We start from the raw sequence: 24,095 nt of genomic DNA, 5'->3' as shown, positions 1-24,095 counted from the left end.
AGTGCTCAGGCCATGTATGTAGCCTGTGTGTAAGACTGATACTGTTAAATCAAGGAGAAGATACTCTCTGGGTACCTTTTGCAGCCATTAGCTTTACTGGTGCTAAGTGCTCATTAAGTATTTGCTGGCTAATTGATATTTGAAAGAGGGCCACAGGGGATAGGAGAGGTGAGAGAGAAGATAAATATGCATAGCAGAGAAGAATTAAATGGAGAATTATAGGGTATATAATTGGTGTATTTCTTGAAAATGATGCCTCTGTGAGGCTTCAGATGACTAGAAGATGATGGTCTTTCAGTAGGTGAAGTCCAGATGTATCCAGAGTTGGTATTTATTGTTGAAGAACCTTAATGATCATTAAGTTCATAAGCCTATTTCTAGGGTGGCAGAGAGGGAGATCTACTGTTTCTTTTAGGATATTCTTAGCTGTAACAAAAGAAAATCCTGACTAAAATTGGTTTAGACATGAGGAAATGTACTACTTTATGCAACTGTTCTAAAACCTCTGATATTTTCCCACCTCTGCATACTGGCTTCATCCTAGGAATGACAAGGAGATTACTGCTGTAGTTCTATTCATCATGCCCAAACAGGAAAATGTCCGGAGAAGATAAAAATCATCTTCTAATTCGTCTCTTTCCTTAGAACCAGGAGACCTTTCCCAGGAACCCAGTGGCAGATAGTCCTTAGTGTCTCTGGTCATTTTTAAACCTGTCCCTGGCTAAGGGAAGGCAAGAGTGGTGATTGGCAGCAGTACTCTGTGTTTGCGCCTGAAACTAGAGATGAAGTCACCTCCTCCTGCTCCACTTGGAGGTGGGTAGCTGGGTGAAAACAGACAAACAACAACAGCAACATTCCAGTGTCCCCCCTTCCCACTCCACAGGTATATTATGAAGGAAGAAGACGGAATGGATATTGGATAGAGGGAACTAATAGTATCACTGCATCTCCTAATAAACTAGTGTTCTGAGTAAAGTAGAAGAAACAACGGTCATATTTTTATAATCCAACTACATCTATGTTATTTTCTCTACCATGACAAATGGGAAACATTCATGTGCTTAAATCTATGTAAGTGAAATTTATAATAGAATTTCTGTCCACATGGGGACTGCTTTCCACTACTTCCTGTCAGTTTAATTCTGGACCATACTGTCACGCACAGTCAGGAGAAAGGTGAGTTTTAGCAACTTGTACTGATGTTGTAGAGTTTGCCTGGGCTGTCGGTCATTTACCTTAGCACTTTTCTTCACTGGTGGGTTAATTGTTAACTGGCTTGGTTGTGTATTCTTATCTTTGAGAATTTTCAGGTATAAAGTAATGCCTGAAAATAATATAAAGTATAAAGTATGCATTATAAAGTAATGCATATCATCGCCTTTTCATATGTACCTTCTATTTAAAACTCTTCTCTATGTTTCTGTGTAGGTATAAAGGGGGGAAGAGTACATCAAAATGAATTTTAAAAAGTTCTCAGAGTCAGCATTAATTTAAACAGTAGTTTTCCTATGGGGCATATTTAACCCAAAGGAAAAGTTCCGATAATTAGGAACCTGGGATTCTGAGTGATTTGTGAGGTGAAAGTTAACTTTTTCTTCAGAGCACATCCTTTGTCCAAATTTGGCCTTCCAAAACTTCTGAGGATGTAACGTCTCTTTTATGGCATTAGAAAATGGTTGAGAGTCAGTTTGGAAAGAGGTTAAGAGGAGAAATTATGAGTTCTCCCCCCAGCTCTTCCAATACCTTTTTTTGAAGACTTGAACCACCACCTGCATTTCTCCGATATGTATAGTTGTCAGGAAAGATGAAATACTGTGTGTGAAAGTGTTTTGAAATTCGAAAGCAGTAAACTGCTGTAGGGTATTTATTGTTGTGACCGTGGTGTTATTATACTTGAAGCAGAACTTTAAATATTAATGATACTCTTGTTCATCAGTGGGGAAATGTTAATGGGAAGGTTTTCAAAAACTGTTGAGCTCTAACTGCTGTGTAAATAACGGACACAGAGTGCCTAACCCAGATCGCAGGAAGCTGTTTTACTGTAGAAGTAACAGTTGTTTTTCTCCTCCGTCCTGAGGTCAATGATTATATAATATGTATCAGATCACTAGGGTGCATATCAAAGTGAACATAAAGAGGCAAATGTTTCCCTTTACAATGGCCATATAAGAGATTATTTCTCTCAGGGGATAAAACATACATGAAGTCTGACTGTTTTACTGCATTATTTTTCCTATAGAAATCACTGAGCTTCAGATTTGTATATTAACTCCTATCTCATCATGTGACTGGCAAGTGTTTCAATGTGTTAAGGTTTCTGATTTGCAGGTTTCCAGCTAAATCCTAATCCATACTTGTATTTTTGTGAAACAAACTATTATTTAAATTATGGAGAAAGATGTGTTGTATGTAACATATTAAGCTAATCTTTGTGGTATACCTGTGGTTAAATTTCTTTAGTTAGTAGAGTGAAATATGAATTTTCATTGTATTAGGTTATCTTTCTCAAAGTCATAGGAGCTCTGCAAAATGTTTTGTAACTTTAGGAATTCTGTTAGCGTTTTTGATATTTTCCTGTGCACATAGCCCATTTGAGAAGCTGATGGCCCAGCCATTCAACTGAGATGGTACCGAGTCCTTCTTTCTTGTCCAGCACCATGCTGAGCACTGGGGGTAGGGTGGACAGCAAACAAGACACAGTTCTCGTCTTCATGCAGCCTAGTGTTCAGGGGGCAGAAAAGAATCACTTGACAATCATAAAAATGCAAAATTCAATCTGCGACAAGCCCAAGAAGGAGAAGGACAGGACACCTGACTAGGAGAACAGGAAGGTGTCCCCCTAGGAAGTGGCGATGCAGCCGATAGTCGACATGGGAGTGAAACAGGCCACGCAGCGAAGTGGAGTGGTGGGAGTGAGTCAGAGCGTGTGCTGTAGGAGGAAATGTGTGCAAGTCCTGCGGCAGGAGAGCCAGCGGTGTGCATGAGCATTGTCAGGACGCGGGACTGGAGGAGAGAAAATGAGGTGCGTGTGATCACCATGATGGCCCTGAGGTCTGTAATTAAGAACTTTGCCCTTATCCTGATGACACCAGTCAGAAGACTTTTAATTATTTGAAGTACGGAGTGGCATGATGGGATTTGCATGTCCATTCACAAAGCCCTCTTTGCCTATAAAATGCATACTGTATGCTCATACACTAATGGCACCTGAGGCTCTATCTCCTACTGGTTGTCTCACTAATGTATACTCTGCTCCTTCCCCAGTGTGTGGTAACTTTGTAGTTTGTTTGGGATTACTATATCTCCAGGGGACAGCTGTGATTGGACTACACCAGTCAGGGTAATTCTGTCCCCTCACGGTGGTTTTTAATTTGGGTTATCCACATCTTTGCAACTCCATGCACATTTTTCCTGGCTTTAGAGATTGGTTCCATGATGGTCTCAGTCAAGGCATAATTCAAGAGGAATTTTGCTCTTTTGTAACCTCAACTGTCTCCAGGTAAGCAGAGGAGTGAGGAAGCAAGTTGTTCCAGAAATCCCATGGCCATGATGGATTCCAGCTTTAGGGCGAAGGTGACATGGAGATGGCACAGTGGAAGGATAGAAGGAGCCTTTGTCTTTGCTAGTATTGTGGATCCACTGGATGTGTCAACCCTAACACCTGCTTTAAGTCTGGATTTTCCACTGTCTGGGCCAGTACATTCTCTAGATGAGGGAATTTTTAATTAGACTGTACCTAAAATTACCTTGATCTACGTGCCAGTACATCTCACCAGGATCCCACTGCTTTCTTTCTCCTTTCTATACTCTAAATTGCCAGTATCCCCAAAATAGTGACTCTAGCCAGTGTAACACACTCCTTTCTCTAAAATTCCATAACATTTCTTTCTTATTGTTTTTAGTAATCAAATACTTCTTTTTATCTATGCCTGCCAATCTAGGTTATGTATTTCAGAGAGGAAGAGCCCTATTTTATATAAAATAAATCCTTTTTAAATCCTTTTTGGTGTCAGATATTATGCTATCATAACAACAGTAATCATCATAAAAGTAGGAATTATACTTATGTGTTCCAGGTTGTATGGTGACGTTTTTTCTAAATTATCTCTAATCATCACAGCAGTATTGGAGGGTGGACGTAATCATTCCCATTTTACAGATGAAGATACGTAGAATCTGAGATGTTAAAGAATTTCTCCAAAATTACACTAGTAGCCAGCAGCTCACCACTCTTGGTTACAAGATAATGGTTGAAGAAAGAATGGCTAATGAATGTGTTGTGTTTATTTTCTTGAGACATCTGAGACTGAGCAGCCTGAGAACATTTGGTGCTCAGAGGGAGGAAATGCTAAGAGGGGAAAACAAGTCCGAAAGGGAGAGAAGGATAGTTCAAAGACCAATTTCTCTGCCTCACAATATTAGTGCCAGTTCTAACTGCGTATATTTGCTTTGCTTGGAAGATAGAATCATAGTGCCAAAATCTGCAGAAGTCTGTTTTGGAGGATGCATTAGTCAGGGTATGCTAATTACTGGAACAAACAACCTCTAAACTTTAGTTAACACCACAAAGGGTTATTTCCCTCTGGTGCACAAGACCTGTGGGGTGGGCTCTGTTGCCTGTAGTCCTTCAGGTCTGGTTTCTTTCATGCCTTAGCTTGGTCCTCCCCCATGGCCTCGGGGGTTCCTTAAAATCTCTGTATCGGGCTGAACACAGAGGAAAAAGAAAGTATATGGAGGATTCCATGGGAAGTTTTAGAGGTCAGGCTTGGAAAAGGCAAACATTACTTCCTCTCATTTTCTGTTGGCCAAATCTTAGTCGCATGATCCCACCCTGCTTCAAAGGAGGGTGGGAAATTTAGAATTCCTGTGTGGTTTTGCAGTTGGTCGGGGTGGAAGTGGAGACGAGTGCAAACATAGTCTTATTTTAACCATAGAGGGTTTCACCAGAGAGCTGAAAGGTTGGTGACTACTAGTTTTCAGAAGCACTGGGTTTTCAACTAAGGCAGTACCATGTGGTACACCCTCAGTCTCTAGAAGACATTGTGATTGAGGCCTACTGATGGCCTTTAACTGAGAAAATTGTTTACGTTCTGTGAAGAGAAGTTAATGGGAGACTAAAGGAAATCACGAAGATGGAAGACTAAAGGGAGACTAAAGGAAATCATGAAGATGGAAGTGAGTTGACTAGAAATGGATATTCAAATAATAATTATAGCTGCTTATAGTTTTAAACTGAAATCAGACATGTTGCTTGGAAAGAAAGGAAAAATGCTAACACAGAAAGGATGAGGTAAAAAACAGTAGGAAGTAGGATATCAATACTTTTTCTTTGGAAACTCATTGCCATGTTTCATGTAATTAATTTCATTTCTTTTAATGAAGCGGTTTTTATAAATAGTATAGAAGGTTTTCACTAATGTATTATTTAATATTTTAAATTTTTACCTTAAAGATTATAATGTTTTTAATTTATAAAACCAATTATTTGTAAAACTGAATAGATCTCCTTTTTCAATATAATTGTGAACTTTTCTGTGGTTTCAGAGCAACCACTTTGCAGAGTCTTGCATGGTGCCTTGAATTAAAGTGAGAAAAAGAAGCTGAGTGGTGGGTGGGCCTTTTGAAAGATAAATTACAATACATTTGATGCTACAAAAAGAATTCGTTTTATCCTGTTTTGCATTGACTATGTGTTGCTTTGATATCATTCTGTATGTATGAGGCTTGCAGTATTTCTTTTCTTTGGCTTTCTTATTTGTAACTGCAGATTTAGTGGTTTCTTTTGTGTACCACTTGTATCCCAGAATTTGGCGCAACAGTTTTGAGTAGCTGAATGATTTATCGAGGACAGATCAGCTGAAATGTGGCTCAACTTTAGTAAAGCAGACGGAATGACATAAGGTTAGGTGACTGATGTGTGAGTTTTTGAATTTGATTTGGTTTTACATGGAAAGGTTGAAGCAATGATCCATGTATTCTAATAAAAATCATCAGTACAAATCAAATAAAATCTGGCTTAGTGGCTATTTTCCCACTGTATCACTCATGGCTAGCCAGTGCTGTTACAGACCACACTTGGCAGGCACTGTTTTCTCCTACATCTTAAAGTAGTATTGCAATCTTTGCTATGTGAAGAAGGCATCTTTTCTAATCAAACTTTCTGCTAATCTCATCAGATAAATCATTATTCTCTACTGACAGCTCTGGCTTCCCCTGAACCCCTTCTCTGCTTCTTGTTTTCTCTCAAGATGCCTGGTTATTGTCATTCTTCAGGTCTTTGCGTCTATCTCCTTTCAAACTAAGGACATTTCTGCCATTCCTGAAGAAGAGCTACAGCTTTTTTCCATTCTACTTAGTGAATTAGTAAGACCGGTACATCATAGCAGCTCATCTCTTTCTGACCAGTAATCCGTTGGTTATCAGAAGGGCCAAAGGCAGGCTACATCCAAGTTGCAGAGCTACTAAAAGAACAAAATGCTTATTTCCATGAATTTGATGGATTTAAGCTTAAGAAAATACCAGTTGATTCTTTCTAATGTGTTTTTAGTTTCTACCCTCAAAAGCTAGACTAGTAAATTAGTGTAGATGTTTTTGGACTGCCTCAGTTTTGAGAGTGTTTTAAAGCACTTGAAAGTGAAAGTAAGAGTAGCAGCATGATTAAAGCTACAGTCCATTTCTGTCATAGACCAGACCAACTATATCGCTATATCCTGGGCCTTTCTCAAGCCAATGCAAAACTTGTGTCATGTTGGTGAAATGGTGCTGTATGAATACGGGGAAGTATAGAGGGGAGATCAGCAATTCTGTTTGCATTGCTGATATGATTTAAAAATGCATATTGCTAGATATGAAAACTCAGCCCTTATAATACTATCTCACTTTCCTATTTTTGCAAGTATGCTAATGAACTTTAGCATGTTTTATGTTACCTTTAAATTAAAGAGGAGAATGAAATGGCGTCTTGTATATGAGATAACTACCAATTTCTTTTTTTGATTTTTTTGTTTTCATGCTTTAGAAAAATGATGTTAGTCTGCTTATACTTAAATATGCAACTTCTTTTGATCTCAATTTCATACTTTCAGTGATTCCAGGTAAATCATTTAAAAAGGGGATGAATATATATATAAAAAACAACATGTTGGAAAGCAGAAAGCATAATACAAAAGTATGGTTACATTATCATGAGATAAAATGTAAAATCCTTTAGGTCACCAGAAAGAATTCTCTGGTTACTTATGAGACCAACAAAGAAAAACTTTTGCCACTGTCTGCCAGCCACTTGGCTGAAATGGAGTTGTCGGGAAAATTTTCTAAGCATTTGTAAGTCAGAGTTGAAATCTACCAGCAATGTTCAGTTTATAAATGACATGGGCTTCATCCAAGGGTTAAAGGGACTATTTCTACCTCACATTGATGACAATAAGTTAACTCACTCAGTATGCATGCGTTCTATCAAATGGCCAAGTTCCGATCACAGTCTTTTGTGTGCTCAAGCTTTCTCCCTCACTTTTTGACTGTTGCTCGTTCATGTGTATACCTGATCTCTAAATGTGGGAACATATTCTTTTTAAGATGTCAATTTTCTTCCCACTTTAAAAACTTTTTAGGTCTGTTATCCACTTTTATTTTCCTTTTTGCCAGTTTACGAAATCCACACTAGATTTTTTTTTTGTCTGTCATAAGCGTACTTCTCTTTCTACTTGATTTTAATTGGCAAGTGCTCTTGCTATGGTGGATCTCCTTTTTCACACAGTGGTCTGTAGAATGTGGTGCAAAGAGGCAAGGGACAGCCATTCAGGGCAGCGTTGACTCTGGGATGGAGTATCTAACCTGGCTTTATGCATTGCATTGATTTATAAGTAGGTTGCTCAATATTGTCTTTATCTTGGCTGAATTCTTCAAAGTTAATAGTATAATATGTCTTTATTTATTCTAGTCACTGTCCTCCCCACTCTTAGCACTAATAATTTTATTCATTGAGGTGTCACTAGTGCATAAATAAACAATTGAGGAATATTTCTTAACTAATTCAAATAAAACAGGAATTTCAGTCTAGTTTTGTATTTATTGCCCTACATTTCTATGGTTTTAAAAACCAGTTGATCACAGACCAGAGGATCTTTAAGGCTGCCTGGGAAACTATTAAGAGTTATCAATGATATGAAGTTGGGGGGGAGTGGATGTTGAGGGAATTTTCACTTTTTACTTTATACACTTTTGTGTTTTAATTTTTTTCAATAAGAATATAATTAAAAATTAGTTGTAATGGTTTTAGAGTATTTCTCTATAGATTGCTGATTTAGCTGTACAGGGAAAAGCTGTAATTAAACAGTGGAGAATTCCCACAATACTTTGACCAGGTGATGAAATTAGCATAACAAATGCAGGGAGCAGACCACATGCCATCATGTGGCTCTCTCTGCCTGTGATATCCTGGGAAAGACACAAGGCAGCTCTTGTAGTATTGTATCCACCTGAATATAACCATGAAGAAGCATCAGATAAAATCGAATTAAGAAACATTCTATAAATAACTGGCCTGTATTATTCAAAAACACCAATATTACAAAAAGAAAAGAAGACTGAGGAACTATTACTGATTAAAATATATGAAAGAGATATGCTGATTAAATGCGGTGAGTAATCCTGCATTTCTTTTTTTTTTTGTGAGCTTGGTTAAATTTTTATTACACTTGAGATCAGTTGTAATTCATGGACTGTGGATTAGATAAAAGTGTATCAATTGTAGATTTGCTGATTTTCATAACTATACTGTTTTCATTGTTGAGAAATGCACACAGAAGTACTAAGGGATAAAAAGACATGACTGATACAACCTACTCGCAAATGGTTGAGACACAACCGATTACATAGTTTTAACAGCATTGTAATTATAAACTTTTTAGAATAAAAAAGGTAAAGAAACACGGGAAAAATTTAAAAATATATGTATATTTTGAAGTTCATGGAGGATTTTGATGGTTAGCCACATTTGGGAATCACAAGCCTAGATTACATGTTATTGTTTAAGAAAGAGTTGCTAGAATCATTTTGAGATTGATCCGGTGCCACTGGATAAGTAGCAGAAACTCCCTCAAACTTGGAGTGAAAGAGTGAAAATTGACTTTGTTTAGTTTGGGGATGTGAACTTGGTACAATGTTGTATTCTTTGTGAGTTTCAGTCTAGTCTGAGTTGACCAGGTGACTTACTGTTCTTTATATGTCACAAAGATTAAATGTTCTTCAAATTCCATTCTCTCACAATTCTGATGATCAAAGTTGTATTGTGTGGTTGAATAGCATACTGTGTATTTAGGCAAAACACATTGTGTTGAGCTTATTAAGTAAAAATAAAGAGATTTCTCCCCTCATCCAAGCTATTACACTTTCACATTTGTAAAGTATTTCACATTCATTTTTAATGGACTACTTCCCTTCAAATACATGTGGAGATAGATTTATAAATTGTAAACAGTTTAGGCATTTTTACAGATTTTCATTGTATGTGTTTGATACTGATTTACCTCTTTTTAATTGCAACAGAGATAAAGAATTAGTAGTTTAAAACAGTAGGAACTACATGTTCTGCTGTGATCAAGGAATTAGATAATCTGGCTTGTTTGTTTAAGGAGTCTGTATCTTGAGACTTTTATAGGGCAGTATTAAAGCTCTGAGCCTTCTTATTATGCCAATACCCAGAAGATTGCTTTAATGAGAAGTAAAGGGCCTTTTTCCAATTACAAGGGAATAACTGTATTAAGTTCCTGTGTTATGTCAACCTGCTTTGATTTGATTACTGCAAAAGAAATGGATTTATCTGTCAGTGTTACTTAATTAACCCTTCTCATTGATGTTTTGCAGAGTAATATAGTGTGGTTTGCACATTTAAGTCTAAATACAAAGAAAATTGGCCTAAAAACTAAGACATGACCCCTAAAGATAACATGGAAGATTGATTGTTTGTCATTGCCAGGTCAGAGGCTGCAGCATTAAACATAGGTGGAAGATTGGGATGTTGAAAGGATAAAATGAAAATCAGTTTATGGGAGTGATTATTGTAAGCAAGAGGGACCGTGCTAGAAAACTGGATTTTAGGAAAGATATTTGAACATTTAAAACTATTTGGCTTCATCAATATTTGTCAAGCATCAAGAATAGGAGATGAGGTGAGACAAGGAAAAACAAGAGACACAGACTTTGTTAAAGTATAAAAGGAAAGAGAAGAAAAAGAAGAAAGCAAGAGGAATGGATGCCATTTGGGAAAAGTGGACCATTGTGGTTATGCAGAGCAATTATAGCCTACAAATATTTCAATTAAGCCAGCAGCCCTTTCCCAGAGCCTCACAAATGGTACCCTAGGGAGAACAGAGTTCTAGGGGGAAAAAAGAAGAAAAGATAAAATTGTTATATATTTCATCTTGGCTCCTTTTGTCTCTCTATTGGAATAAATGTAATAAATTATTTATCAAATAGGCATTTTTAAATATCAATTTGTATATCTTAAGTCATTATAGTATAATGGATTTTACAACATAAAAATTACATGTTTCAGTTGAAAAATACATGTACATGTTAGCAGAGATATATTCTGTTCTATTATGAAATGAAACATTTTAAAATTTATACCTTTGTTCTTTAATGTTTTATTTTCTGAAGTACCTGCTTTTTATTTCTCACATTTTGTGATATATATTTGAAAACACAGCTTTAAGAGGTACCAAGCACCTAGTTAAACATTTTCCCAAATTATATTCACTTTTAATTTAGATACTTGAAGGTTATCTATGTAATATTGGAGTTAGATTGTGTTTCAAAGTCTATGACAGCTTACTTCTAATTGTTATTCTCAACTGATTTTGAAATAAATTCCCCCTCCCCAACATTATCGTTGTAAGACTGATTTTTATTAAGTGCTTTTAGATCATTTACATTTCAGAAAGTCAGAGGAGGCATGTAGAATTCACGTTATTGTACTCTTGCCTCAGTTGTTCATGGCTCTTGTTTCTGGGCTCTTGCTTAGAAAGATGAAATCCAGAACAGACTGACTCCTCTTTAAGAGGAAGTCCCTTGCTGGTTCGTTTCACAAATTTGAAATGCAGGGACACTAAATAACACCCAGGTCTCCATATTTCAGGTTAGATTATTCAAGTTAGATTGTCATTGATATTTCCAAAGTATGTAGATTGACATAAAGACTTCAAGGTTACCTTTGTCTAAGTTTTATAATATTACTCTACTCACCTTGAGTTTCAAGAAGATTTCTGAGTTTCAGAATAAGGAATACTACTGGCATTTTTAGAACAAAATAGTTATGCATTTTATTTAGTTACTTTCATATTATCTAAATTTCTTTTCTCGTTTTATAGCACTGAAAAATGCAATTAACTCCGTATTTTAAATATCTGAGATTACTTAGTGTACATTTTTGAAAAATAGTTTATTTTGAACTTAAGGAAAATGGTACTATTTTAAATGGTTTTCTAAAGCAGCGATCCCCAACGTTTTTGACACCAGGGACTGGTGCTCCTATGAGAGTTTAATGCCTTATAGGTGGAGCTGAGCAGCTGCAAATACGGATGGGGCTTTGCTTGCTTGACTGACGCTCACCTCCTGCTGTGTGGCCTGGTTCCTAACAGGCCACGGACCGGTACCGGTCCACTGCCCAGAAGTTGGGGACCCCTTTTCTAAAGGGCGCATTAATGGAAGTTTAAGTTGGAGGTGAATAAAGGCTAAAATATTGAAATCACTCCCCTCTGAACAAGTTTTCGCACTATACTTTTTCCCTTAGTATGTCCACATTTTACCCTTTCTTACATAAATTATAAGGACATCTTGTACTTAACCTCTGAGTTTTCAGGTTTGCTTGATAAGGAAATCTGTTAGTGCTGAGAAGGCTAGTGTTGACCACAATGATATGAAAATGGAAGGCCCAGGTCCCTGTTCTTTGTATTTGAAGGATCTTAGAATTTGATGGGATGCACTGCCACAACCCTCATCTTTTGCTCACTCAATTGGAGAACGGCTAGAAGTTTCTCATCATTCACTGCTCAGGTCACTCATTATGAAGATATCTTGTTTCTTATAGAAACAAAAAGAGGTGATCATGGTTTTGTGGGCATTGTCTATCAATATTTGAAATGCCTCAACTCTTCCTTCTTCTATCTTAGAACTCAAATTTGACTTCAGATTACTCCACTTAAAGCTCTTATTGTGATGGCTGCTAATGAAAATGTGCACATCCTTAACGCTCTTTGCTGATGAAATATTTTGAACTCTAAATTCATCTGGCACTGACGGAGAGCATATGCCATCTCAGTTTGTGTGGAGGGCTCAGCCAAGGGTTCTTCCTGGACTAGGAAATTAGTAGGAGCCACAGATGTATGCAGTCTGTGAGTCTTCATGATGACATGGAGGATATTTAATAGTGCCTGTTGTAGAGCGAAAGATTTAAGACAGTGTAGACTTCAGCATGTTTCAGAGTGATTATCTTTCCAGGAAAAGCTTCACCTCAATCCCCCAGTGCACTCTGATTGTGTAGAAGCTTTCATCGGGAAATCAATATATTTCTTAGAAGAGCAGGATTTTGTAGACTCTTAGAGCAATGCAGAACGCCCTTTTGGTTGTTTTCTGGCTTCATGAAACTCTAGGGCTTTGAGTATTTGGCATGATCTGGGCGTGATGTATGGAAATGGAAAGAATCAACACATAATGCTAATTACCCCAAATCTTCAGAGTTCGGTAACTCTCACACTTGTTTATTTCCAATCAAGCTTAAACCTACACAATACTTAGTCTGTGTTCTAGAGTTGGGCCATTGTTCAGCATACATAACTTGTGATCGTGTATCATTTATAGAACATACAGAAATATGTTGAAATGGCGAGATAGAAAGGGGATATTCTAAAGGTAAATTAAGTCATGAAACAAATCTAATGCTTACTGAATTCCCACTGTGATTGTGCTGTAGAGGTTCATGGAGAAGGTGAGGTTTGTTTACTTACACGTATTGGTTATTTCTAAAGTCCAGGAGAATATTTGAAAGTCTCTCACCTGTTTAGCAGAACTGGTAGTCATTAAAAAGTGAGACTCAGCTTTCCTCAAATAGATCACAATTTTACATATTTATATGGTTTACTTACCTTAGATTTGGGCAGTATTAGTAAATTAGATTCTCATGGCAGATATTGATTACTGAGTATTTGCTGTGGGCCAGGTACTGCCCTAAGTGTTTATTTAGCAAGTATTAATTAACTTACTGACTTTAATAATAACTCCTTGAAGTTGGAATCCTATTATCCTCTTATTTCCTGTTAGATGCTTACTTTGGGTGGGTCCTGGGTTTTCACTTCTGTTCTCTTAGACCCAAGAGGCCATTACATTTTCTAGGTTGGCAGATGTCCTCAGGGCAAAAATGTCTTTTCTTCCTCCCTGGGTTCCAGCTTTCACTTTGATTTTGGCTTGATAATTCTCACTCTCTAGTCAGCTCATTGGTATTATAAGAAGATTAAAATTGTTTTATCCATCATTTTAAACTTTGTGTGTGTGGGGGTGTGTGTGTGAGTGTGTGTGACATCCAAGTATAGATGGAAATCTAACCCCTTTTTTACAGTTGACAAAAATGGATTCAGAGAGGCCTGGAACTGGCTCAGACCATAGAGCTGGTTAATACAGAGTTGCTACTAAAAACCAGGTCTCTATCTCAATTCCTGCAGTGCTCTATTTTCTGATATTTGTCTGGTCTGATTGTTTTGATCTCCTGGTCCATATAAGCAAAGTAGAAATTTGAGTAATCAAATGATAAGATTAATGAATGTGGATGGGAAATCATAGAGATTAAAAATTATGTCTTAATATCTTTTCTCTGAGTGGAGTATTTGGTTCTAATTCTACCCACACCCTGCTTTGGTGTTTCGGTGCTGAAACGTCAGACATTTTAGAGGGGGCTTATACAGAACTACTGAAATAAAATGAAAATTTGTGGATTGTCAGGCTGTCTCCTAAAGGAACTACCATTCCCATGAAAATTACCATGTTTGTCCTAGTTTTGGGTAAAATAAATAAGAAAAATCTTGAACAATCAAGTGCATTTCAGTCTCGTGGAAGAATACTTTCTGTCATCCACTTGCTTTTTCCCTTTCCCTCCTGCTGCCTAGGTTATTGTCTTTCTGTTATTGATCCTCATCTTGGATAGAGGGTGGCAACGGAACAAGGGAAAGGCTCAAGAACTAAATATTCAGACTGCTGCTATCCTTGGCAGGTTTTCATTTATTACTATGCGACCTTAATAGATTTCCTGAACAGTTTGTTTTTTTATCCCATGCTAACTGTGAATTTTGTTTCACTCTGCTTTTCTCATTCAGTAGAATTTTTATCTTCTCTAGTCCATCACAATGTGCATTTTGATAAGCTCATAAGAATGTTATTGTTCTCCTACTTTTCTAATCTCCTGATTTCTTCAAATATTTCCTTTTTATGTTGTATATAATTCTGTAATCTTTTGTGGACACAAGAATGGGCATAAACTCCCAAATAAATACATTCACTCTGCCTGGGGAGAAGTGACCGGAGGTCATATTTGAACTGGTCAAGGAGAGATCTGAAGTTCTTACCATGGGGACATGTATGTAGTGGAGGAGACCACTCACTGGCTTTTAGCAGGAGCAATACCTTTGTTGGCCAGCTCTGCCATTTATTGTCACCTTGGGGGAGTTTTCTATCCCATTGAAGCCTCAGTTTTTTCATTTCTATAAAATGGGGATACTGTTAGTGCATCAAAGTGCTTAGCGTATAGTGTAACACATATTTAAGCTCACTAAATATTAGTTATTTTTTGAGAGATGAAGAACAGTTCAGGCAAAGGGAATAGAGATACGAAAACATGGAGATACATCAAAGTGTGTGCAGTGTTCAGGTACAGCAGTAGGGAGTAAGGACTGACCGAGTGAGGGCCATGTTTAGCATTAACATAAAAAGTGAGTCTGGGCAAGAACCATTGGGAAATAGATGTGATGGGAGCGTGTTTTGAATGCTTCTGAAACTGGAAACCCAGGCAGAGATTTTAAGATAGAGAGTGAGATGGGCAACTGCTGTGGTGAGGGGCATGCATCTTGTCTTGTGTTCCCGATAGAGCAGGCTGCTGTATCTCAAACTCCTATGTACATGAAAATTACTTGGGAACCTGGATAAAAACAGTTTTGTTTTTTTTTTTTTTTTTCCCTTGGCCCCATCTCCAACGAGCAAAACTCACTAAGTCTGCAGTGGACCCTAAAGATGCTGATTTTTTTGAAATGAGCATGCCAGGTGACTCAGATGTGGGGTGGTTGTCAGATGCATTTTGAGATGTGCTGGAACAGTTGTTGAGGAAATGCATGCTAACTGGCAGATCTGATAAAGCTCAGTGGGGGAGAAGATGGAAATAAATAAAAGTAACATGTTTATATGTATTATGAGTTACAGATATCCATTCTATAGCCTTGTGTGTGCTTGCTTGGATGAATGAGCACCAGTTATACAGATATTTTTTTCAAAGATAAAATGTAATCAGAAATCATATGATTATTCTATTAGGTTTGGGAGAGCTAGAGATCTGGCCTTACCTTCTAGATCGAGCAGGAGGCCAAAGGATGGAAAAGCCAGTTAAAAAGAGAGCAGTAAGAGGGAGGAAGGCACAGCAGCATGCGGTCAGGAAATGAGAAAGGTGGAAATGGGAATGGATGGCAAAAGAGCAGTCAGATTTGATTGGTTGAGAATCTATTTGTAAAGGAACCCAACCAGTATTTAACCTGTTTTGGAAAAGCTAGACTTCCAGCATTTTTAATTAGTGGATTGCTCACTTTTGAAATTGCCCAGTTGGGAATACTCAAGTTTTGATGTGTTTTATCTGCCTGCTAATTAGCAGGCTGCTTGGTTGACAGTCATTTTTACTTTATTTTGTGGACAGAAGATGTATACGCGGGTCTCTCGAAACATTCCAGCTCAGGTCTGGGTTAAAATGCATAAGTCACTTTGTATTTAGTAAGAGTTCGTACTGAATTATAAATCAAATTCTAGTTTGTCTGTTCTCCAACTCGTTCTTTCTTTTTGCTCTTTAATATGATTTTTCCTCTAGCACAGGGATTCTCAGTCCTGGCACAGTTGACATTTGGGGCCAGAACATTTTTTGTTGTTGGGGACTGTGTCGTGTATGAACAGGATGTTTAGCAGCATCCCTGGTTTCCACCCACTAGATGCCAGCAGCGCCCCTTTCCCCCCAAGCTGTGACAACTCAAAATGTCTCCAGACTTTGCCAAATGTCCCCTGGAGGCCAAAATTGCCCCTGGTGGAGAACCACTGTCCTGACATTACTTTCCTCCGTGTCTCTGCCTACTTTTCATGTTCAAAACCCTCTTTGAAATGTGAAAAGATAAAATACGTCCAAATAATATGACATCTTATGGTAAAGATAGGGATTCAACTCCATTCCTGCATTATTTTTTGGCCAAATTGAAGAGTAGAAATCCCTCCAATTAATCCAAGCTGGCTGTTTCAGGTGAAAAGGAATCAAGGGGCATCAAACTTCTGAAAACCTGCAGTGTTTGAGAGATCTGGTCACTTAGACTCTCCCCCCCTCCCCCCCGAAATATTAGATTTTTGGTTAAGGATGAAGAGAACCATGTAGGCAACAAAACTTATTCATGTGAGAATTGAGAGGATTCTTCTCTGTGTACCTCAGTCAGCACATACCAGATAGGCCAGGAGGCTGGGCTGTTGAACAGCAAATTCGGGGAAGGTATTGCACTTTCTCTCCCTATTAGATGACTCCCCAGTGCTTTCTTGACGTTCCTTAAAGCTTATTGTTCCTGATTTTAGCTGTCCACAGGAGACATCTGTTTGCAGTTGCAGTACCTTCTGAAGCACCAAAAAAAAAAAAAAAAAAGGAACCAAAATAATTAGTTTAAAAACAGGAAGAATTCAAGTTTAGTGACAATAGTTGTTTTTTTATTGTTGTTGCTATTCCATCTCTTCAGATATTCTAAAATGCTCAAATGCCATGTACCCTACTGTACCCCAAAATCAATCAATTAATTATACTATGATTATTTCTGCTGATGATAAAACAGCAGTAATAAAAGGAATGACAGTAGTGCAGTAAGAGAATAAACAGTATCACTGAAATGTTAGGAAATACAATAAATGGGATTATGTCTGCTGACCCAGTGTTTCACACCTCCTCCTCCAGTTCTGTCAGAGGAAGTTTGTGATGGCCGTCTGTTATCAACCGTGATCAAAATAATAGAACAGTAAAACTTTTTATACTTATAAAGGGCCTTTCATCAAAGATCTCAAAGCTGTTTCTAAATATAGAGTGACTGATCTTTAAAACACTTTTATGTTTTAAGCACTTAAAATGATAACTTAGCTGTTACATCCTCCATCCTGAGTATTTGCCACTTGAAGCACTAACTGAGCGTTTAGTAATCTAGTCAGCATTAGAACTTTGCTGCTATAGGATTTAGAATTCCAACTTTTCCGTAGTTCATGTCGGTCTCTTCACCATTATTTAGCAAAATAAAACATTGCTTTAACGACTGTAATTTCCATAGCTCAATGCCCAGATTAAAAACTGTGGGCCAGGTGGTCAAATCTATTTTAAAAAAATTAAAAATCTGAGACAATGTTGTCTTAAAAACCCTCGAAAACAAAATCGTAATATCTTTGTACTGGTGGAAATAGACAACCGAATTTTTGCGGGGGGAGAGGGGCTTTTGAGTTTTAGAGTATTTTGGCATGGGTCCTGCCAATGTAAGTATGAATATTTACCTGAATTTAACTTTTTTTGTGTGTGTTAAGGTTGTGATAGTGTAGTTTTACATTTATTTTGTTCAGAAGATTTAAATAAAACTTTAAGTGCAGTTTCATGTCTATAAAAGTTGATGCTATGAAACACTATGAAAGATGTGAAAGATGGAAGTAATTTTTATGTTCATACCTCTAGTTCCTGAGGGTCCAGTTCATTTCTGCTATGAATTTAAATGAGTTAATTTAAGTAGATGGGTCAGAAGTCACTATCATCGTAGTAGCCCCGTGCCTGATTCTTAATTAAAGGCAACAGGAGATTAATTTGAAACATTAATTTAAAAATGCATATACAAAAAGAAAGAATTATTGCAAGAAAGCCTAAAGAACTTTCTCTTGTCCCTAGATGTAGAAGACAGAAGTAGCTCAGGGTCCTGGGGGAATGGAGGACATCCAAGCCCGTCCAGGGTAAGTATATCTAATCATTTCTTCCACAACCAGACATCCCACATATGTAAATTGACAAACTGAAGGTGAGTTTCTCTAACGAACACACACAATTGCACGGATATATATGCATACTAAATTTAATGAGGATCAGCTTGTGTTTGGAATTTATTTTTCATTCTCTTATTGGATGCTATTATTGAATTTGACACCTGTTCCACTTCTGCTAACCAAAAGAAAAATCCTTTATTAAATATTTGGCCTTATGTTGCCAGTTATTGATGTAGTATTATAGAAAATTATTTGTTGTAGATGTCACACTTTGGAAAAAATCCTAGTATCTCTGTAATGTATTGGTATAAATAGACTACTGAATAATTCTAGAGACATAGTATGAAATTCTAGCCTACCAGTATAATCTATATAATATATATCAGTTGATTTCACTTTGTAAACATATTATTCCATCAGTAGTGTATTTGGTCACCAGTCGGGTTCATTCATTTATTTGGTCTCAGCATTTTGCCACTCCTTTCATGGTTTTCCTCTATGATTCGGTTATTAGTTTGGGTGTAATGGGAAGACCATAGAATGAGGTAGAGTGGGGTTGTTAGACAATATGTGTTCTTGTATGTATATGACCTTGGGCATGTCATTTCACCTCTTTGATCTTCATTTTCCTAATTTGTAAGATGACGAAGTAGAACCAGAGGATCTTTTATGTTCCTTCCAACAACTTAAATATGTGTGATTTGATATATAATCTGTCTTCCTTCAGTTGAATCATTTCTAGGCCCTCTAAAATCCATGTCTGCTTTTATAATATACATGTAATACCCCAAATTAAAAATAGAGCACATAGCTAAACAAACATCTGCACCTCAACCAACCAGCTATATAGATAAAGCATTCTGTAGGGAGGGTAACATTTTACTCTTTAAGTGTTCACATAAATTTAGCGTGGGGGGAGGTCTCTATTTTGGCATAAGAGGCAAGAAAGGTAATCAAGCTGTCAAAATGAGGACATTTCAGCGAGCCACAGTCACCCATTTCCACCTGTCCTTTGGCCTTGTGGTTCTCGCTCTAGTCTTCAGAGTATAGCAGGATCTCTAAGCTTACCAGTAACTTTGTTGAGCCCTGCACCAGCTGTCGAGTTTGACATTCTAATGCGTTATATGGATAGGTTGAGGAAATCTTTCCTCCTCCTCATGTTACAGTCTGCATTTGCAGAAATAAATCCATTCCCCTGACAGCAAGTGTTGGAGATGAGAGCACTTCCCTCTATTGTTTAGTTCATTCAGACTTACTTAATTTCTTGTGATTTCTCAGTTTAATACACATAGTACTTTTAATTATATTTCTGAGAACGAGGTCCATTTAGGATCATTCTGACTTTTATTTAGTTTTCATTAATTGTCCTGCCACTTTTTTTTCAGGGAATATGGTGGTGAATAATTTTTGAATCGATATTTGCAATTTATGTTTTCTAAATCCAGAGAGTTTGGATGAGACAGATTACTGTGGTTGACTTGTACCTGTACTGTCATGCCAAGTCTCTCTTCTCTCATCTTAAAGTGGTGATGCTCTCAGCTACCTTGCAGTACTGTGCTGAGGTTTAAATTAGATAATGTAAATTAAGCTTTTGGTATACTCTTTAGGATGAAGACACTTAATAAATAATAATTAGTATTATGCAGTGCCTGCTGGGTATGGAATGAGCGAGTTTAAAACCCATGCTAGGTATTTAAAGTGTGACTTCTTTCAACATACTGACATGTTGACAGCATTAGATTACAGTATCATTCAAACTAATTTTTATAAATGAGGAAAATTAGTTGAAATGAGGTTGTTTGGAACTTTAAGGAGTCCAGTTATTCTCTAGTGAGGTGATGTGCATTTTCATTTTTCATGCAGCATCCGCCTTTTTTGTGCAGGCAGATTCTGCCCTTTGGCTAGCATGCCGACTGACACCTCTGAGTAAATTTGAGTTAGTCTTTATGGGCAGTGCAACCAGCTGAGCAGATGAGTTTTTTTTTTTTTTTAGTTACTTAATGCACCTTAGTAGACTGATATAGATGATTTTCTTTTCTATATGTCATCAAATTCCTCCATTAAAAATAAGTGATTAGGCTGTTTAAAAACATTAATTTTAAATTCCCATTAAAACAATGAGTTAATCATAATAATGACAAATTTCTGCCAAAAATTATGCCTGCTTTAAAAATAATTTTTTTGTGGCACACTTTCTCTAAATCCTGAAGTACTAATTTATGCTAAAGTTTTGGTGATCATTCAGAGTCATATTATAATAATTTTAACATTCTATATGTTAATTACTTATGGAATGATCCAATTCTCCTACAACCACAATAATGACTATAACAAAACAGTGAAATTTCAATATCCTAAAAACCAAATGTTGTTTAAAGAGCTCTACTTTGGTCTTCCAAAAGTAATTCATTACAGGCTATGGATAATTTTCCTTTATAGCACAACTTTGCTTTCTGTTTTTGTTTCTTTTTAATAATTTTGGCTTATCAAAATAAAGACTTTTAATATTTGCAATATATTTTATCAGGTGTTTTACATGTATTATTTCATTTAATCATGTCAACAATTTCATGCAATTGATTCTATAATTACTATTCCCTAGATTTCACAGTAATTATGTGGAAAATTTGAACTCTGCAGACACTAGAGCCCTCTCTTACCCAATGTGCTTGTGAAGATGCAGGTTCCTTACAATGAGGTTCGTGAGTCAGAATGGTGGACTCCAGTTTCTTTGGATCAGAAAGGTCTCAATAGTGGGAGCATATTTATGTGCTGATTTTTATTTTCACGTAAAATTGAAACATGCTGTATTTTATTTACAGAACTATGGAGATGGGACTCCCTATGACCACATGACCAACAGGGACCTTGGGTCACATGACAATCTCTCTCCACCTTTTGTCAATTCCAGAATACAAAGTAAGATGAATTTTAAATTACTTTGATTTTCTTCATGAATACGTTTTACAGTGGAAGGGAGAACACTAGCCCAGACAGATGTTCTGTTTTTAGGAACTTGGATCTTTGGTCAGTTCACTATAGTAATTTTCAATTACAGGAAAATATTGATAGTGTGCTTGGTAATGGTGTATGAAGGACTAAGTTTTACAATCATGCGGGATTACAGAGTCCCAGTGATACAAAATCTCCATGAAAATTTTGTCTCCCTTAGGTAAAAAGCACTTTGTGTAATTTCAGCATTGCAACACTAGTTTTCTAAGTTAAAGTCGATAAAGTGAAAGTGGTGAATATTTAAAATAAAATATCATTGGACTGCCAGGTGGCAATGAAATATAGTATTAGCTGTGAATTTTTATTAAAAGATATCATAGAAAATCCTTTAATAATAGGGGTAGTGTGTGTAAGTCAAGCAGTGGTGTGTTCAAGTTGAACTGTAAAATCTGGTCATGTATTTACTAAGGCGTGAACTTTTTAGTGCACTAGACATCCTACTTCGCCGGAAGCGAGCTGTGTGAAGTTTGAGACAGTCTGCAAATGGCCAGCATGCCCTTCCTGCTGGTATTCTTAGCATAGTTTTCTGCTTTGATACCCTGTAGGATGTTTGTTTAATAGCAATAACCTGAGCAATGAAAAGATAATTCATAATGGCTTAAAAGATCTCAGAAGCTGGTTGCCTTACTTTCGATTGAAAAAAAAAAAGATCTTTGTTTTAGTAAATGTGAGTTTTTAACAATATTAGTATATCTCTGAACTTAGCCAAATTGTATTACAAAATCATCAATATATGAAGTTAAATTTCTTGTTGTAAGCTGTTGGACTCCAAAGAAAACACACAGCTGTAATTATATAATTTTGAAACCATAATTGCAAATGCTTCTAAAAAACATCCTGATTTTTAAGCCTTGGAATTATACTTGTTACTTAAGGTGTAGAGATAGTCCTTGAACCTCAGTCTTTTTCTTCCCCCCCGCCAAAAAAAATCACCATTAAATCGATCTCAAGGAATTTCAGGCATTTAACCCAAAATAGACAAAGCAGAGAAATGTTAGCAATTTATTTTTACTGGGTAATATCATATGTTTGTGTGTTTAAGTGTCATCCCAACTTTGAGAAGTACAAAGTTGTCTTTGATGATAGACTGTTCTTATATTTGTGCTTTGTTAACTTTAAAATGGTAAATTTCATATTTATGTGTTAACTTGATAGCTAAAATGAGAATCTCAGTTTTTCATCGGTTGTCTACAGAAAAGTGCAGCACGTTTCCTGTTTTCAGGATTTACAGATGCCAATGACTAAATATATTTATCGACTCAAAATTTAAGGAACAATTTCAGGCTCGTCAATGACTAGTAATAATTTTAAATTCTAATGCCATCACTTCTCTATTCATCCTCACCCAACATCATAAAATAGAATAAAAATTAATTTGAAAAAAAAAATCTTAAGTTGCACCTAAAGAGAGTATATTAAAGAACTTCCTTAGAAAATTCTAAAACTATCCTCTAATGAGCTAAAGTAAAATAGAATAAATTACTACTACTATTTAGAAGTTTGTTATATACATAAAAAAAAAAAGTTTTCCTAAAGAACAACTTGATAAGTTAATATCACAGAACACACAAAACAATACAAAATGTTAAATCATTCCTCTTGTTCATGTGTCCTCATGGGGAACTGTTTTACAAACCAAATTTGTTTTTCAGTCCAAATAGTATTTAAAATAATATAAGTAGGCTGAGTGTCTAGAGCTTTAGGGGAGAGAGTTCTTTTCACTTAGTTGTTGTTTAAGCTGAAAGTCGATGTCAGCTGTGTTCTTTTATCCCGTCTGCCCTCCTTCCCATTAAACCCTTAAATATGGAGGCCAAGACCGTCTCCTGCATTGTGATAGGAAATGCTGCTATGGCCCGAGGCTCCCACCCACTGTTCCCATGAAAGGGCTTCTCTGTTAGATAAGCTGTCTGGTCTAAAACATGGCTCTTTATTGTTTACAAACTGCTACATTTTCCACCTCAAGCAGATTTTTGCACAGAAAAGAATTGTGTTTGGGCTAAATGGTTTATCTGACATTAACGGTGCAGTGTCAGACTGGGGTCAGGGAAGTCGCCCTCGGAGTGAGAGGGCACGGCGCAGTGTGCAAGAAAGGAAAAAGGGAGAAAAAGACATTTAAACAACTCTGAAATACCTTGCATTTTTAGTTTGGAGAAGAATTTTTTCAAAATATTTTTTGAGAACCAACTATGATGCTGCATTAAAAACTCGTCCCACCCTTATAATTTCTCACATCCCAAACGCCTTCTTGATTGGCTTGAGTATCTCAAGGCTAGATTTGGGAACAAAGATTCTTATTGATTTTTTTTTTCAAGCTGTTGTTTATTTAAAATGAAACCACTTTTGAGATGAGTGATCTCAAAAGTTCTGCTGCATCCTTACAAAGAGAAGATAGCTCATTTTCAAGAAATTAAAGACAACCAATTTACAAAGGGAGACAAAGACAAAATAAAACCCATTAGTACAGCAAACAGTTTAAACTCATAGAATATATGTTATATCCTAAACTGTTTTTTGTGTCCAAATCCATATTCTGTATCACGATCTTTGTGGAGTTTCTCATTCTACAAAAAGAGAGAATTAGACTTTAAGTTTTGACAATATTCCAGTATCCACTCTCAGAATCTTTAGTTTTCATTAAGATTACAAAGAATTTCTTTACATGTCAACGACTTAATTCTACTGTGATGTCACATTAGAGTAAAAGCTATAGCATCAGGAATAAATCAGCCACTTTATTGGACCAGATTCTCTATTGTCAAATCAATCAGGCCTGTAACTAAATTAGGCGTCTGCTACAGAAATAAGTG

The 24,095-nt window shown here is 36.6% G+C and overlaps 1 protein-coding gene across 8 annotated transcripts in view; it reads left to right on the top strand.

Annotated features, from left to right (window-relative positions):
- The window catches only part of TCF4 (transcription factor 4), a 344,189-nt gene that overhangs the window by 100,227 nt on the left and 219,867 nt on the right, over positions 1 to 24,095 (top strand). For all 8 annotated transcript variants that reach the window (XM_025048142.1, XM_015590849.2, XM_015590847.2 and 5 more), the window contains 2 exons: positions 18,185 to 18,246; positions 21,099 to 21,195. In XM_025048142.1, the coding sequence (XP_024903910.1) occupies positions 18,185 to 18,246; positions 21,099 to 21,195 (159 nt within the window). The remainder of the gene's footprint in view (positions 1 to 18,184; positions 18,247 to 21,098; positions 21,196 to 24,095) is intronic.

This window comes from Pteropus alecto, unplaced genomic scaffold (assembly GCF_000325575.1).
Source record: "Pteropus alecto unplaced genomic scaffold, ASM32557v1 scaffold14, whole genome shotgun sequence".
Lineage (NCBI taxonomy): Eukaryota > Metazoa > Chordata > Mammalia > Chiroptera > Pteropodidae > Pteropus > Pteropus alecto.
This window is presented reverse-complemented; position numbering and strand designations above follow the sequence as displayed.